This window comes from Ascaphus truei, chromosome 21, assembly GCF_040206685.1.
Source record: "Ascaphus truei isolate aAscTru1 chromosome 21, aAscTru1.hap1, whole genome shotgun sequence".
NCBI lineage: Eukaryota > Metazoa > Chordata > Amphibia > Anura > Ascaphidae > Ascaphus > Ascaphus truei.
In genome coordinates, this window is record NC_134503.1 from 2381981 (window position 1) to 2397819 (window position 15839).

A 15839-nucleotide genomic window follows, 5' to 3' on the forward strand; every position below is an offset into this window, starting at 1 on the left:
TTACTAAATATGACAATATCACTTTATACTTGAAGATCGTTTAGATTGGATTCGATTGTGGCCTTTATTTTGGCGAAGATCCAGTAGGTTTATTAGTCCTGCAGAAATCTAGATTAGTGGCAGGTCATCACACCTTTGAATGAGTTCCTTCTTCAAACAAGACTGCTAAAGAGCCGGACAAGAAATGTTTGGTGCACTACTGCAACAGGAAGGAATACCGTATCAAACAAAGCTCCTGACTTTCAGCGAGGATAACTAAATAGCAAGTACTCCCGCGTAGTATCCGACACTACTCCAATTACTGCCCATTGCTGGACAGAAGAGTGTCTTCCTTAAGTCGCAGCCATATGGAGTTGAACTTCTTAATCCAGAGACTCAAGCCTTTAACATTGGCGGCGGGAACCCTGAGTCCGGCCGAGCCTGCTCTTGTAAGAGGGTGTTTTTAAAGTTTGTACACAATAGCAGGTTTGTTTGTTTTTTGTCACTACTGTTCAGGTTGCTGTTTCACAATTTTTTCAACTTGGTAGGAAGATTTTCTTCTCTCTGTATTCAGACGTCCAGCTCCACACGTCCGTGACTTTAGGAAGACCCTGCTGTCCAGCTCCACACGTCCGTGACTTTAGGAAGACCCTGCTGTCCAGCTTCACACGTCCGTGACTTTAGGAAGACCCTGCTGTCCAGCTCCACACGTCCGTGACTTTAGGAAGACCCTGCTGTCCAGCTCCACACGTCCGTGACTTTAGGAAGACCCTGCTGTCCAGCGATTGGCAATATTTAGAATTCCTTCTTCTGGTGTGGTATTGTTACTATATCGGAAGGTGCTTTGCTATTTAGTTTTCCTCGTTGAAATTCAGGACGTTTCTTTGATTTGACGGCTTAATGAACTCAAATGAGTTATTCGGGGCTGCGGGAACAATATACTCCATGTAGAATGGGTTGCACTTTTGGACTTCTTGGGAGTCCTGCTCCGTGTACAGTTGCCATCAGCTATCTTGGGCCTGGCTTGCACACGGAGTACTTGGGACAGCAGCTTTTAAGCTGCTTTCTGGTGGCATTGATACTTGATGGGGAATGGATAGCAACAAGATAATAGTTGGCCAATAAAAAGGCCAAAGTGCTTAGAGCAGATCATTAAAAAATGAAGCCGTCTCTTGGGAAAAGCCTGGAATGACGGGTCAACTGCAAGGGCTCCTAATCACAAGATGGCGGCTCAAGGATTCCTGATGGGAAAGAAATTGTTGTTAGTAGTTTTCACGCTGAACTTTCAGTGCTGGTCACTGCAAGGAAGAAAAATGCATCCCCCGGCTGCAAAGCAAGAGAAAAGGAAGCAATGTTTTATACATCAGCTTATACTTTGGGCCCATACTCGAAGGTTTACTCATTCGGATCTTGGCACGAAAACAGATCAGCGGAAGAGCGTCAAGAATTGCTCGGCAAAATCAAAAATATTTCACCATATTCTTTTTTTCTGAGTTTTTTTTTTTTTTACAACTCATTGTTAATTTTCACTGCAAAATGAATAATTATGTTTAAAAAAAAAATAATCTTTCTTACCTTTTTTTGGTTTGTAAAAGGGCTGTATTTTCATGTAAACAAGACTGGGGTTTTTGAATTGTTTTAGCCATTAGGTGTCAAATAGTGAATTCCATGAACAGGAAAGCTTGGATTGCAGTTGATGGGTATGTGCAGAGAGCCCAGTATCATGCAGGAACGCTGAGCTATTTAGGGTATTCCAACCATATTCCAATGGCATTTTGTTTTTAGAAATGAATAAAACATTAAAGCTGCAGTTCAGTCAATATCCTGCATGTGTGTTTTTTTTAATAAATCAGTTCTGTAGTAAGAAAAAATACTTTTAGCATTTTCTGTTTCAGAAAAAACAACCTTGAAAGACCAATTTTCTTGTATTCTATTTAAACAGCCATTTGCTAAGGCACTGCCCCTTCATGTCCTGTCACAAGCCCTGGCACACCCCTTTGTCAGCCCTGCCCTCCCTCTTGCACATGTCAGTGCAGGAGTGCTCATGAATATTCATGAGCTTCCACTGACTGACAGAAGCAAATAAAAACATATGCCAGCTCTAATTATGTCACCAAATTTCGCCTATCAATACATGGAGAACGAATTGACCGGCAGCTATGCAGTTCTTTAGGTAATTAGAGATTGCCCACATGAAACTATTGAAGTAAAAAAATAAATTAAAAAAAAAAAAAGACTGAACTGCAGCTTTAATGCGGCCAAATCCCAAACCAAGCAACTGCCCCTAATTCCTAGATCCCCAGCATACGCTCATTATGTGCAGAGGCTACAGGTATCCACGGGACGTCTCACCCTAGTATAGTGGCACTTTCCAATGTTTTCTGTATGATAACTATAAACAAATTCTTAAGAACACAGTCAAAGATAAAAACTCATCTACTGCTGACACTAAACAAAATGTCCAGTTGGTTGCAACGTTTTAATGTATTTATTAAAAGATGTTCGGTAACTGTGACTTATATGGAGATAAAATGCTGTGGTCTGTTCTAGCAACTCACTGTGGCAACCTTACATAGTTACATAGTTACATAGTTACATAGTAGATGAGGTTGAAAAAAGACGTACGTCCATCAAGTTCAACCTATGCTAAATTTAGACAACAGATACTTTATTCTATATCTATACTTACTTATAAATGATAGCATCTTGTTAATCAAGTGCTAAACCTAGTAAGCAAATGTATGTAAAATAGCTGGACATCTGCAATCTGTAGGACTAAAACATAGGGGTTATTCATTAGGCTGCTATAGTGGTGATTGGGGCAGAATCGCACGGGAAACCCCATTGATTTTGGTGGCGTAGTGTCCTAATCTGCACTATGGCAGTTTAATGAATAACCCCCTAAGAAATCCTTTCAGCTTCTCCTATCACATCAGTGTATTTCATTCACTTGGTGGGAGAAGCGCCATGTCAAGCCTTCACTATCTGTCCCTGTGGTTCAAATGGAGGGTCCCACATGGCAATAAACATGGGGTCCAAATGATAAACAACAGGAAGACACGCTCATTTGAAAAAGTGTCTCTAGAAAATATAATATGGAATGGGGGTCATTTTAACAGTGATAGAGAAAATTGGAATTGACCGTATTTAGGGGATACGCCCGGTTTGTTATAGCAAGTTGCCTGGTACTGCGACCTGAATAGCAATCTAATGCAAAACACACAAGAAACGGAAAGCGCTGATGAGGAGCGGCGGCAATTTAGAAGCGAGGCAGATAACACACTTAGCCGGAAGGGAAAATAAAAATCGGCGGCAAACAAATACTTTAAAAAGCCCAACCAGACCCAAAATCCGAACACAATACCATACGCACACCACAATACGGAAGGATAGAGGAGAATATGGCTTTGGAAACTCTAGACCATCTTGACTGTAAAAGACCAGACAAAGCGATAAATAAATGAAAGGAAAGTCACGGCGAGCAGATAATGCGAGACGGCGAAAAAGGAAGGTCAAGTAACTCTCACACAGGTGCGTAACCAAAATGTGTTATCGATGAGCAGTAAGGAAAGGAAACTCACTCCCAGCGCAGCCGGCGGCATTGGCGGCGGAGAGAATGACGTGAGTGGGAGTGGAAATATTTGTTACATCGTGGAGCTGGCTGAGGACCGAGGAACGGCGGCGCGCTGCGCCCTGAAATGAACCGCTTCTCTTGAAGGTACTCACTACCTCCATCTGTGGGAGAGAAAAGGACATTACCGTTTTCTTTCTGTTCTGCCCGGAAGCGTCTCTGGTCTAGGAGCAAGCGGTTAGGGGGTCAAAGTTCAAGAAAAACACTTAACCTCCTGATATATGTTTTATGACATATACAGAGATATACACACATATATACACCCAAATATAGATATGTTCTTAATAAGTGTGTGTTTGCATGTTCCCCCACAAATATTAGTCTATTATAATATATATATATATTTGTTTTGTTAAACATTACCTGAAATTTAAGGGGTTCGTCAAGAGATGAATCTCAGTATCCCAACCCTCCCCCCCCCCCAAGTTTCCAAGTCAAATAATATCAAAATAATAAAACTGCATGGCAGTGCCGGGCTCACCAACAGTAAGCCACAATGGGGTCTATGTATTAAGACAATTGTGATGGAAAACCAGCGCATTGTCACCGTGCACCTAAGTAGCAAAGACCTTTGCTCCAATTCTGCCCTGTCTGCTGCAGCTTACACCTTGGGGAGAGTCAGTGAGGGGGTCGGGGAGGACTTACACGGGGCACAGATTTTAGTGAGATGGACCACAGTCTGCGTCTCTTTTTGCCTTGTATTTGCCCAAATAAATCCTCCATATCTGAATTTGGCGCGAGGCTAAAAAGAGTTAAACGCAGCCGGGTATACAGAAGAGATAGAGGGATAGAAAACACAGACTAATACGTTTTAATATAAAGGGCATCAGAGACGCCCAGTGCACTCACATTATCCGCATACAGAATACCTCGGACTCTACGTGTCTCCATTGAGTTGAGTCAGTTGTACTGCACTCACAATGCGCTTGTTATGCTGGTAATGTGAGTGCACTGCGCCTCTCTGATACCGTTTACAGTAAAACGTATTAGTCTGTGTTTGCTGTCCCTCTGTCCCTTCTGTATCCCCGGCTGAGTTGCATGAGAAGTGCTCTCGTGAAGGACAGAGGAGAAGCCAAGGAGTCTATTCACTGATCCATTTCCCACATGCTCAATCAAGAATAGTGTCTGACTCCCGAATCTTGCAGTGGGGGACACCTTTTTCACACATAACACTGTTTTTCCCACTATTTTCTTTCCCACTGCGCTTTGGATTGTTTTTCTGTTACCTGACATAAATCAGAGAATGAACCTTTGCTGAAATGTTTATTGTACAAACATGAGGAACACATCTCATTTATTTATTATAGTACATGGAAATTCTGTGACACCAATTAACTTCCCAATTAGTAAAATGTTGAACACATGTTAATGACTTTGTGCTTTTTCATAGATAACACTAGTTTTTTCCCCTTTGTTCTTTCCCACTGCGCTTTGCCTTATTCCCTCGGGGTGAGAGACTGCCCTGTGACTGCCTTATTCCCTCGGGGTGAGAGACTGCCCTGTGACTGCCTTATTCCCTCGGGGTGAGAGACTGCCCTGTGACTGCCTTATTCCCTCGGGGTGAGAGACTGCCCTGTGACTGCCTTATTCCCTCGGGGTGAGAGACTGCCCTGTGACTGCCTTATTCCCTCGGGGTGAGAGACTGCCTTGGATGCCCTGTGACTGCCTTATTCCCTCGGGGTGAGAGACTGCCCTGTGACTGCCTTATTCCCTCGGGGTGAGAGACTGCCTTGGATGCCCTGTGACTGCCTTATTCCCTCGGGGTGAGAGACTGCCTTGGATGCCCTGTGACTGCCTTATTCCCTCGGGGTGAGAGACTGCCTTGGATGCCCTGTGACTGCCTTATTCCCTCGGGGTGAGAGACTGCCTTGGATGCCCTGTGACTGCCTTATTCCCTCGGGGTGAGAGACTGCCTTGGATGCCCTGTGACTGCCTTATTCCCTCGGGGTGAGAGACTGCCTTGGCACTGCCCTGTGACTGCCTTATTCCCTCGGGGTGAGATACTGCCTTGGCGCTGCCCTGTGACTGTGCCTTATTCCCTCGGGGTGAGAGACTGCCTTATTCCCTCGGGGTGAGAGACTGCCTTATTCCCTCGGGGTGAGAGACTGCCTTATTCCCTCGGGGTGAGAGACTGCCTTATTCCCTCGGGGTGAGAGACTGCCTTGCTAGTTGACCACTGTTGGACGTATTTATTGCACGTTTGTTTGTTGTTGAGATATTCTATTTGGTTTGTTCTGGCCTACTGTATATAAAGTATTTGTCAGATATATTATACCGCAGTCACAGGTAGTTATTCATTAAGCTGTGACAGTGCCGAGCTGGCTGCTATCACACTGAAAAACCTATTGATTTGAATAATGATCAGTATCTGTCACAACCTTAACTTATGCTGGGTTCAACTGATTTATTTTATTTGGGAAGGGATGTTAAATTAGAAGGGGACCGAGGGGAACACATTGTCTTCTTGCTTCTTTGGTAAAACACATTTGGTAAATGACACAAGGCAGACGGGGAAACGAGTGTTTTGTTTTCTGTAAGGTAGGCAAACGTGTTTCCTTGTCCTTGCTGATCACTCCGGGTAGAAGAGAAACGTTATTGAAATGAAACCTTCAGATTAATAATGCATGCACAAATGTCATTACCTTAGCATTATGTGAAGATCATGGGAGGTATACATAACATGCATCTCAATTCACTTTTAAGCATTTGTTTTCACCAGATGAGCTAACCGGTCTGTATGGAGAGGGTAGAAACGCCGTACCTGAGTCTGGATTCGATTCAGACCCCGAAACCAAAGGATCTGACCACGTCGGAGCTCCCTCTCCGCGTGATCGATTTCATCCTCATCGTCAGCAAGTTCCTCATCGGTCATGTCGTCTTTCCCTGGCCCGTGTCCTGCCTCCTTCAGGCATTTCAGGTGACTTGTGGGAACAGTGGAGATAACCTGGACAGAATAAAGGAGGTCACCTTTGGAGGTCAGAGCCCGTCGCTTGTCCCTCTCCAATACCCGCTACACAAAGATGTTTTGCCCAATTAAGATGATACTTTATTTGCGCAAATCCTCTGTCCTGACACTATGCACAAGGAACATGCTTAAATACGTATCTTTCCACATTACTATCTAACGTGTTATCAAAGCAGGTCATATTGTGAAATGGAAGGAACGTGCATACGAGTTATAGAGATCGTTTCACCTGTCCCCAAACAAGTTCCCCCACTCCTACAAACAGGCACCAAAGCCATTGTTCTGCGTTTAGAGGCGCACAGCTGAAGGGCTTCCCTCCGAACTGCACAATCACAATCTGAAACAAGAAGGGGAAACAGCCATGTCGTTACATGTCAGGGGCTGCAAGAAGGGGAAACAGCCATGTCGTTACATGTCAGGGGCTGCAAGAAGGGGAAACAGCCGTGTCGTTACATGTCAGGGGCTGCAAGAAGGGGAAACAGCCGTGTCGTTACATGTCAGGGGCTGCAAGAAGGGGAAACAGCCGTGTCGTTACATGTCAGGGGCTGCAAGAAGGGGAAACAGCCGTGTCGTTACATGTCAGGGGCTGCAAGAAGGGGAAACAGCCGTGTCGTTACATGTCAGGGGCTGCAAGAAGGGGAAACAGCCGTGTCGTTACATGTCAGGGGCTGCAAGAAGGGGAAACAGCCGTGTCGTTACATGTCAGGGGCTGCAAGAAGGGGAAACAGCCGTGTCGTTACATGTCAGGGGCTGAAAGAAGGGGAAACAGCCGTGTCGTTACATGTCAGGGGCTGCAAGAAGGGGAAACAGCCGTGTCGTTACATGTCAGGGGCTGCAAGAAGGGGAAACAGCCGTGTCGTTACATGTCAGGGGCTGCAAGAAGGGGAAACAGCCGTGTCGTTACATGTCAGGGGCTGCAAGAAGGGGAAACAGCCGTGTCGTTACATGTCAGGGGCTGCAAGAAGGGGAAACAGCCGTGTCGTTACATGTCAGGGGCTGCAAGAAGGGGAAACAGCCGTGTCGTTACATGTCTGGCGAAGCTTCCAAGGGAAATACACTGCCAGGTAGTATAATGTTGAATGATCGTGCTTTGCATTACGGAGGAGCACCCTACCTGAGAAAGTAGCTCGGATTTATGTTTTTGTACAATGTTGCTACATTTTAGGTTTGCGATTGAGCTCATGCAGTAAGAAGATACTTAAATAAGTCATCGCATCGCACTGTAGGGTGTTGGGGAATTTCCCATGTCACTTTGTTTTTGGAAGTGAAACATCTTTGCTGCGCCTACAGGGTTTTCATGGGACACAATCCTTGCCTTGTAATGAAAAACCGCAACGCGAGTGATGTCACGGTACTGATAGGCGCGCACTGTCGCACGTTGCCATCGCGCATGCGCAAAAAAAACCACTATGCCATGATAGCCGCACATGCGGTGTGGTGGCCGGGCACGGCACACATGCGCACCAGCCGCTGGGTCAGCGCACCGCTCATGCGCAGGCGCAACAACAACCCAACTTGGGAGACAGAGGCACCAGATTCACACATACAGAGACACACACACACACACACAGAGAGACGCATGCACACACACACACACACACACACAGACGCATGCACACACACACACAGAGACACATGCACACACACACACACACACACACACAGAGAGACGCATGCACACACACACACACACACACACACACACACACACACACACAGAGAGACACATGCACACACACACACACACACAGACGCATGCACACACACACACACACACACACACACACAGATGCACATGCACACACACAGAAACACATGCATAGACGCACACGCATGCACACACACACAGACAATTAGTATAACTATAGAAGTGCAAATAATTGCAAACGGGGGTGTGCCGAGCACGCGCGTTCTAAGTCAAACTTCTTTGTGTTTTGTCACCGACATTGTGTTTTGAATTTTAATTAAAAATATCACCATCACAAATACAATATCAGTAACAAAACAGTGACCAAAGACAAAGAAGTTTCACTTATAATGTGCGTGCTCGGCACACACGACTTTCTTCCAGTAAAACCTCATCTTGCCGTACAGAAATCTCTGGGAGGTATTTCATTCTCCTGAAACTTGTGCCTCAGTTAATATTCTTGTATTTGATTCTTCAAGACTTCGCCAATCCACTGAAATGGGACGCTCCTAATTTAACTCGGTCTAGTCTCCAAATTAGTATCTGGTTCTAGTGAAATATATATCTTGTCCTTACCTGGACTAAAAAAGTGCCCAGCACAATGCTGCAGAAAATCGGGTTGGCAAAAATACCATCAAAAACGTTCCTCTCCCCGTGGATCTTGCGGGCGTTGATCTCGTTAAACAGCTGCATCATGACGAAGGTGTTGAAGATGATGGTGTAATGCTCGGAGGGGTGAGAGTGCAGGGGCGCGTTTCTTCCGCTGTCAATGTCAAAAATGATTTCGCCTAGGAACCCAATATAAAAGATATCCCTTAATTCCCAAATTAAATATTTTAACGGTACGTTCTTCATTGATAGAGCAGACATGGGTGTTTTTTTTGTTTGTTTGTTTGTTGCTACCTACCAGCAAAAAGCAGTGTAAAAATGATGATGAGTTGGTAAACCGCATGGCCAAGAATGTTTTTCATCATGGTGCGAGATATGAGAGGCTTGTTTCTCCCGTACGGTTTGCGCAGAAGGAGAGATTCTGTAGGGGGCTCGGTTGCTAGAGCCAGCGAAGCAAATGTGTCCATGATTAAATTCACCCAAAGCATCTGGACAGCTTTTAAAGGAGAGTCCTGAACAAACGGTATGGATTACAACATTAATACAACATTAATACACCTTTATTAATTGGTATATTGTAATTTTAAGAGCATGAGGTACAGGAATAAACAGGGCAAAGGCTGCGCTAGGCCAGGGGGGCTCAAATCCAGTCCTCTAGCCCCCCCCCCCCCCAACAGGTCAGGTTTTAAGGATATCCCAGCTTCAGGGACTGATTGAGCCACCTGTGCTGAAGCAGGGGTATCCTGAAAACTTACTGTGCTGGGAGGACTTGAGGATTGGAGTTGAGCCCCCTGCACTAAGCTTTCACCAATACCAGTACAAAACTGGCTTGCAAACATCTCCCCCCCCCTCTCTGAGCAGACTGACCTGGGTAATACAGGCCCCAGTAAACGCCACGATCACGGCCACGACGTTGACGGTCAGCTGGAACTGGAGGAACTTGGAAATGCTGTCGTACACGTTGCGACCCCACATAACCGCCTTGACGATGCTGGAGAAGTTATCGTCGGTTAAGATGATATCAGAGGCTTCCTTGGCAACGTCGGTACCTGCCAAACCCTAGGTGTGCGGAGGGGAGCAGGCAAGTAAAGAAGTGATGAGCGAGACACGGATAGACATGTTCACATACAGTGTGTTTATCCTGAAAGAGCCTGGATAATGAAGGAAATAAACCGGTGTCAAGTAGTGAAAACCAGATATTAGCCCTACATAGTTTCCTTCTCTTTACCAATGGTTACGGCATTGGTGCCATTTTTTTTTAAATGATTTCCTTTCTTTACTCCCGGTTATTATTTAATTGCCAAATTTGGTTAACATGTTTATTTACCAAACCTAAACCAAAGGCCAACATATGTGCCTCTCCCATGGGAGAAGACCTAGGTAGAGAGTGGGCACCCCAGTCTCGGATAATAAATAAAATCGCTTTATTTGCTATGTCAGCGCCTCAGCGCCCCTTCACCGGTCTTATGGTCCCATTAATATTTCAGTTAACAATTTGGCCCCATTTCCATCGATGGTTTTCATGTCGGTAAACAACAGAAAATTATGGCTTGATTGTGATCACGCAGAAGGGCTTCTACAATTGCTCCTAAATATATATATGGAAACGTTAAGATTGGTCAACCTTTTTACTGCGTTCTTTAACAACCACGAACGTGACATCGCAGAATGTGTGGAACACACACTTGCAGCATGATTGTGAAAAATGACAAACAGGGCGCTGAATGTAGTTTGCATTCTTACTATACAACTTTTGTGCTGGAGATTACACTTTAAAAAGTAAACTTTCTCAAACGGCCATTATCTGAGCAATATAATAATGAGAAATCCCAAATCATTTGAGCTAAAAAGAGAGCCTGCGGTGTTCTATAAATATTTTCTCCCAGAATTCTTTGCAGTGCTTATAAGTTAGGTATCCTGTTAGTAAATTACATTGTGTGTAATTCTACTTATTTGAGATTTTGCATAAAAATAACAATACACTTCGCGTGATGAGAATCTATGCTTGGGACGCAATGGCACAATACTGAGCGGTTCCGCTCAAGAGGAACCAAACTCGGCTTTAATTTAATTACTTCCCCCAACCAAACTTTGTTGTATTTATTGATTTTTTTTGTAAAAGCATCTTTAACATTACTTTATATATGTAGAGGGAGAGGGGGGTTGGCCCGGTATTAAAGGGGTTGCACCCCATATGGCCACCCACTGACCTCACCAGGGAGGCAAGGGGTTAACTGGACTGCGGTCCAGGAAGGTGGTTTACACCTTGTCATGTCAGGAAACTGTATGTTCCCCTGTTCCCATGTTTCATTATAATCCTGTATTTTAATGTTTTAAAGTGCATTTCTGTATCTCCAGTTCTGGAGGTCGCAGAGAGTTGATATTTGGCCAATATGTGGAGTCACTGTAGGCATTAAAAACTGGCAAATTTCGACCCACTGAGCCCACCAGAATGGAACTTATTAATATGTGTAGATATTAAAGAGTATATGTATGGTATTTTGGATCTGCTCTGAAAAATGCAGACTCCATCTGCTATGCTAAATAGGTCAGGAAAAGCAGCCGGATGATTGAGCCTAAGTACTAATCAACAGATCAAGTACTAATCAACAGACTCTGCCACTCTAATTGTTACCTGAGGGCGGAGAATCATCAAACTGGAGTGGTTTGTAAGTGTTATGTCTACACCTACAAACAATGCAGATCCTACCAGATACTTAATTTGGTAGACTGGTCATCGCCCCTGATTGAATTATGGGGCTACAGAAATAAGACCCTCAGAGTCCCAGTACACATGGGCTAACTTGCTGGGGGGCATGGGTTAATCTGTGTCTCCACGTTAGGGATTGGATACAGATAATTGTTCACCAATAGTCTGTATTCAATGTTAAGAATAGGGTTACACAGGTATATAAACTGTGTCAACCCTACAGTTTTTAGTTGTTCTTCTGATTCCACCTGGGATGTCACCGGATTGCTGTAGAATTGCTAGCTGATACTTCTCCATCCCCCAACCCTAAGTAGGTGTTACCTTGTCTGTTAATTGTACTATATTGCTGTGTTCACCTTTTTAAGGAATAAATATATTTTATTATATCTAAGCCTCGTTCAGTTCAACCCAGATATTTGGTGTTCATTATATCTTGTCATAAGCTACCGTGACAATATATTGATACATCTCTACATCTTTTGTATCTATTTTTAATAAGTGAAACATAAAACAAACCATTTACCATTGCAAAGCCAACATCTGCCTTTTTAAGAGCGGGTCCATCATTGGTACCATCGCCTGTCACTGCCACGACCTGACGCTGCTCACCAATTGTGCTGTCGATGATCCCTACAAACAATGCAAGACAACAAAACCCTCTACATCCGCATTGTATGATGGAGGAATTCTTTTCAGTATTTGGGGGGTTTTTCAGATCAAGGTTCAGCTTATTAGTCATTTAAAAAAAATAGAAGTGATAACACGGTGCAACAGGGACTTATCACTGTTTGAGAGAAACTGCCTATAAATCGAGCAGGGAGCTGGTTAATTGCACACAGGCAATTAACTAGACTCCACCTGGACACATTAGAGCTCTAAGAAAAGCCTCCTGTTGGAAACAGGAGAGAGATTCCTTAGCTCACATTTGGGCTTACAGAAGGAGAGCAGAGAAGCCTGCACACAGACACTGTCTTGAGCACAAAGACTGTGCTGAGATCAAAACACCCAGACACAGAGAGACCTATATTTCCTGGACAAGGACCCAGGACCCTGCCAGAGACTGACATGGAGGGACACCTGCTTAAGGTACTTCCTGAGACTTTGGGGTGATAGGCTGGTAATGGGAATATCCCTCCAGTCCTGCAGATAGGGTCTTAAAAAGAGATATGGGTTTGTTATTTTGTTGTTTTTGTATGTTTTGTCTGGATAAAGCCAAGATATAATTTCACCCTAATCGGTCTCCATTATACGAACCTCTGCACATATCTCTTACATATGGTGTCAGAAGTTGGGATGAGAGGTGGCCCTTAAAATTAAAAGGGGCCCCGGAGACTGCCTGTGAATTTTTTGTGTTTTTACTTGCATGCATCCTGAGCAACAAAACAAAGAACCACGTACAGAAGTGACCAGATTTTAAGGGCTACACATCCAGACAGGAAAACTACAACTGCACTGGAGAAAGCCACAACACCAGTTTGACTGGGAGGGCTGCGACAGACGGTGACCCACACAAGGCACTGATTCTGTGTTTAGAGTCTACTCCACCACTTGTGAAAGAAAAAAAGAAAAAACCATGGGATTTTAAAATGGCCCCCCAGCTGTAGTCAAATACAGACTCTGCAAGAATGGGGAAGAAAATGTGTTCCTGGTGTACAGAGCCCAGCCACACGAAGCACTGTCCCTTCAGGCCTTATTCGGACGATGAGGATGATCCCTACGTGGCCCCAAAAAAAGGGCTGTTGCCAGAGGAATATTTTTTTCAACGAGCCAAGGAACTGCAGCAGCAAGCAATGCACTGTGGTCACACGGAAGGTGCAGAAGTTTTACTTGGCAAGGGCACATCCAGTATCACTGATTAGAAAGAATGTGTGCACAGTACTGCTGATGTTTCAGAACCTACCAAAGTAAAGAAGAAAAATAAAAAGTCTTCAGAGACGCCTGAGAGAGCTACAAACTCTGCAAGCAAAGTCTGCCCACCTGTAGGACTACCAGCTGGGGTCCTAGCGAATACAGTGAAAATAGCTGCAATAGCGCCTCCCGAAGTCAGGAAGAAAAATACACCTGATAGCCCCAAAATGGAGGACAAGATGAGGCGTTCCTGTAATGAACCCTACCCCACGGAAGAGTGGCCCATCCGGTCCTATGAGAATACGGATAAGGATGAAGATACCTCTTACGGGGAACCCGAACCGAGTCACACCCACAAAACACCCCAAGAATGGTGGCGGTGCCTAAACGCGGTACGCACCGAACAAACAGGTGTATATGACCGCGAATATTCCTGCCAGCTAACGCAACTGCCAGAAAAGCCTGGCGGATACCGTGCAGCTGCTGAAGTTTCAAATAAAGACAGAGACGTCCTGATGGGACGGAGTGGTCCAAAACAAAAAGGCGGAAAAAGGAAAGCGGTTCTTCACTTACCGTGGAAGGAACAGACACGTCCGAAGATCTCGCGGAGAAAAAGGGGGTCCGAGATGTCCTGCAGCCTAGAGAAAATGGAGGATGTCATGCGGATGACAGACTATCCAGAGGGCCCAAGGCTGAAGTCGTGTAACACAAAGATATGTCCGGTCAGTGCCAACAGTGAGGAACCCTAAAGCAACCATACCAGGGAAGCGGAGCCGGAACCAGTTAGTGACGATCCCTTGACCAGCCCTGAAGATGCACTGCAAGCTGCCAGGCATAACTGTGATCTGCTCCGGGAAGAAGTAAAAATGGAGAGAGAAAATCGTGCTGAGCTACAGAAGACTGTGCTCGCAATTTACTCTGCGGCCAAGACCGAATTGGAGGATCTAAGGACGGATCTAGATACTGCGAACACTTCTATTACCGCCATGGATGAAAAGCTGAGCAAGTCTGACCGAATGATTGCTAATCTGAAACAGAAGTATGAGGACGCACTGAAAGAGATTACAGTCTCTCAGCAATAGGTTCGCAATTGCCATAGAGAGTTGGAATGAGGTTCATACTCTCCGCATAGAACTGGATGCCTGACACCAAGAGATAAGAAGTTGCTGCACAGAACTGGAAGTCTCTATAAAGGAACTTCACAGACTCGATGAGGAGCTGGACAGCTCTAAAAAAGCTGTCTACAGTCTAAATATGGATCTTAAAGTCTTTCAAAAGGAGCTTCAGACCCTCAACCTAGAGATAGAAGTCTCACGCCAGGAGACCGGGAGTCTCAACTCAGAAGTGCATAAATGTAAGGAGGACTACAAGGAGGCCCTGAAAATTATAGCGACTGTAAAAAGAGAAAATACCAGCCTGAAAGAGGTAAATTCTGATTTGACTGACCACATCAGTGAAATGAATAGCAAGCATTATGAGCTACAAAAAAGGAATAGACTATTGGAAGATGAAAAGTTTGAAGCATTGGAGCAACGCACACAAGCAGAGCACCTACTGCAGAACCAACTGCAAGGTCTGCGTACGCACCTCCAGAATGCCGAGGAGAAGCAGCGAACTCTGCAGGAAGAAAATCTGTACAAGTACAAGTAAAAAAAAGTACAAGTAAAAAAAGTACAAGTGCTCCAGGAACGTCTGATTACCCAGTGTGTTCCCACAGAGCATCATGAGGAACTGAAGGCTACCCTGATCATCACCAGAGCATTGTTGGAGGCGAAGCTTAGAGGCCAGGTGACTCTGTATGAGAGGGAGCACGAGAAGGTCCAGAAACTATAGCAAGAGATGGAGAAGCAGAGCAGCTGCTCCATCCCCAAAAGTCAGTACGCCCAGGAGAAAGAGGTGTGGAAATCGCAAGCAGCAGCGACCCTGGAGATGAAATCTGCAGAGCTCCAAAATATGAGGATGCGTGGAAATAAGCTCAGAGTGAGCACAGTGAAGAGATGAAGGCCCTGAGAGGAGAATTGCAGGATGCACTCAAGAAACAGGGATCTCTCGCTGATGAGTTAAAGCTGGCAGCTAAACACACATACCAGCAATTTGCAGCTCTACAGATGCAGATTGCTGACCTCAAGATACAGCTCACCACAAAGGAAGAGAGTGAAAAGGTGTCCGTTCGTCAAGTGGCCAGCCAGACACTGCGCTATGAGGCCAAGATGGCCGATGACCGCAAATTGCTGGACAATGAGAGGGCCTGGCTGCAGCTGGGCTGGACAAAGTCCGGAGGAGCACTGGCAGCTGCAGATCAGAAAAAGACAAGGAAACAGATTTAAGCCTTGCGCTGAGTCAACTGGAAGATGTGGAATTGCAACTCAATTCCAAAGAAGCTGAACTTGCAACTGCATTGTGTGGAAAA

General features: G+C 45.0%; 2 protein-coding genes across 11 annotated transcripts in view; one reads left to right on the forward strand and one right to left on the reverse strand.

Moving 5' to 3' along the window:
• Nucleotides 1–15839, forward strand: part of CCNQ (cyclin Q) — a 107790-nt gene that overhangs the window by 19109 nt on the left and 72842 nt on the right. The window contains exon 6 of one of the 2 annotated variants that reach the window (XM_075578396.1): nt 6330–6650. The exons of the other annotated variant lie outside the window; for it this stretch is intronic. Coding sequence (XP_075434511.1) covers nt 6330–6338 — 9 coding nt within the window. The 3' untranslated portion in view covers nt 6339–6650. Of the gene's footprint in view, nt 1–6329; nt 6651–15839 lie in introns of those variants that run through there. 2 annotated transcript variants of the gene reach the window in all.
• The window catches only part of ATP2B3 (ATPase plasma membrane Ca2+ transporting 3), a 115259-nt gene that overhangs the window by 5409 nt on the left and 94011 nt on the right, over nt 1–15839 (reverse strand). For 5 of the 9 annotated variants that reach the window (XM_075578381.1, XM_075578380.1, XM_075578382.1 and 2 more), the window contains 6 exons: nt 12105–12211; nt 9739–9930; nt 9170–9383; nt 8839–9050; nt 6805–6912; nt 6372–6554 (listed from right to left, as the gene is read on the reverse strand). In XM_075578381.1, the coding sequence (XP_075434496.1) occupies nt 6372–6554; nt 6805–6912; nt 8839–9050; nt 9170–9383; nt 9739–9930; nt 12105–12211 (1016 nt within the window). Of the gene's footprint in view, nt 1–3560; nt 3715–4605; nt 6176–6371; nt 6555–6804; nt 6913–8838; nt 9051–9169; nt 9384–9738; nt 9931–12104; nt 12212–15839 lie in introns of those variants that run through there. The other 4 variants (XM_075578385.1, XM_075578387.1, XM_075578388.1 and 1 more) reach the window with 2 other exon arrangements.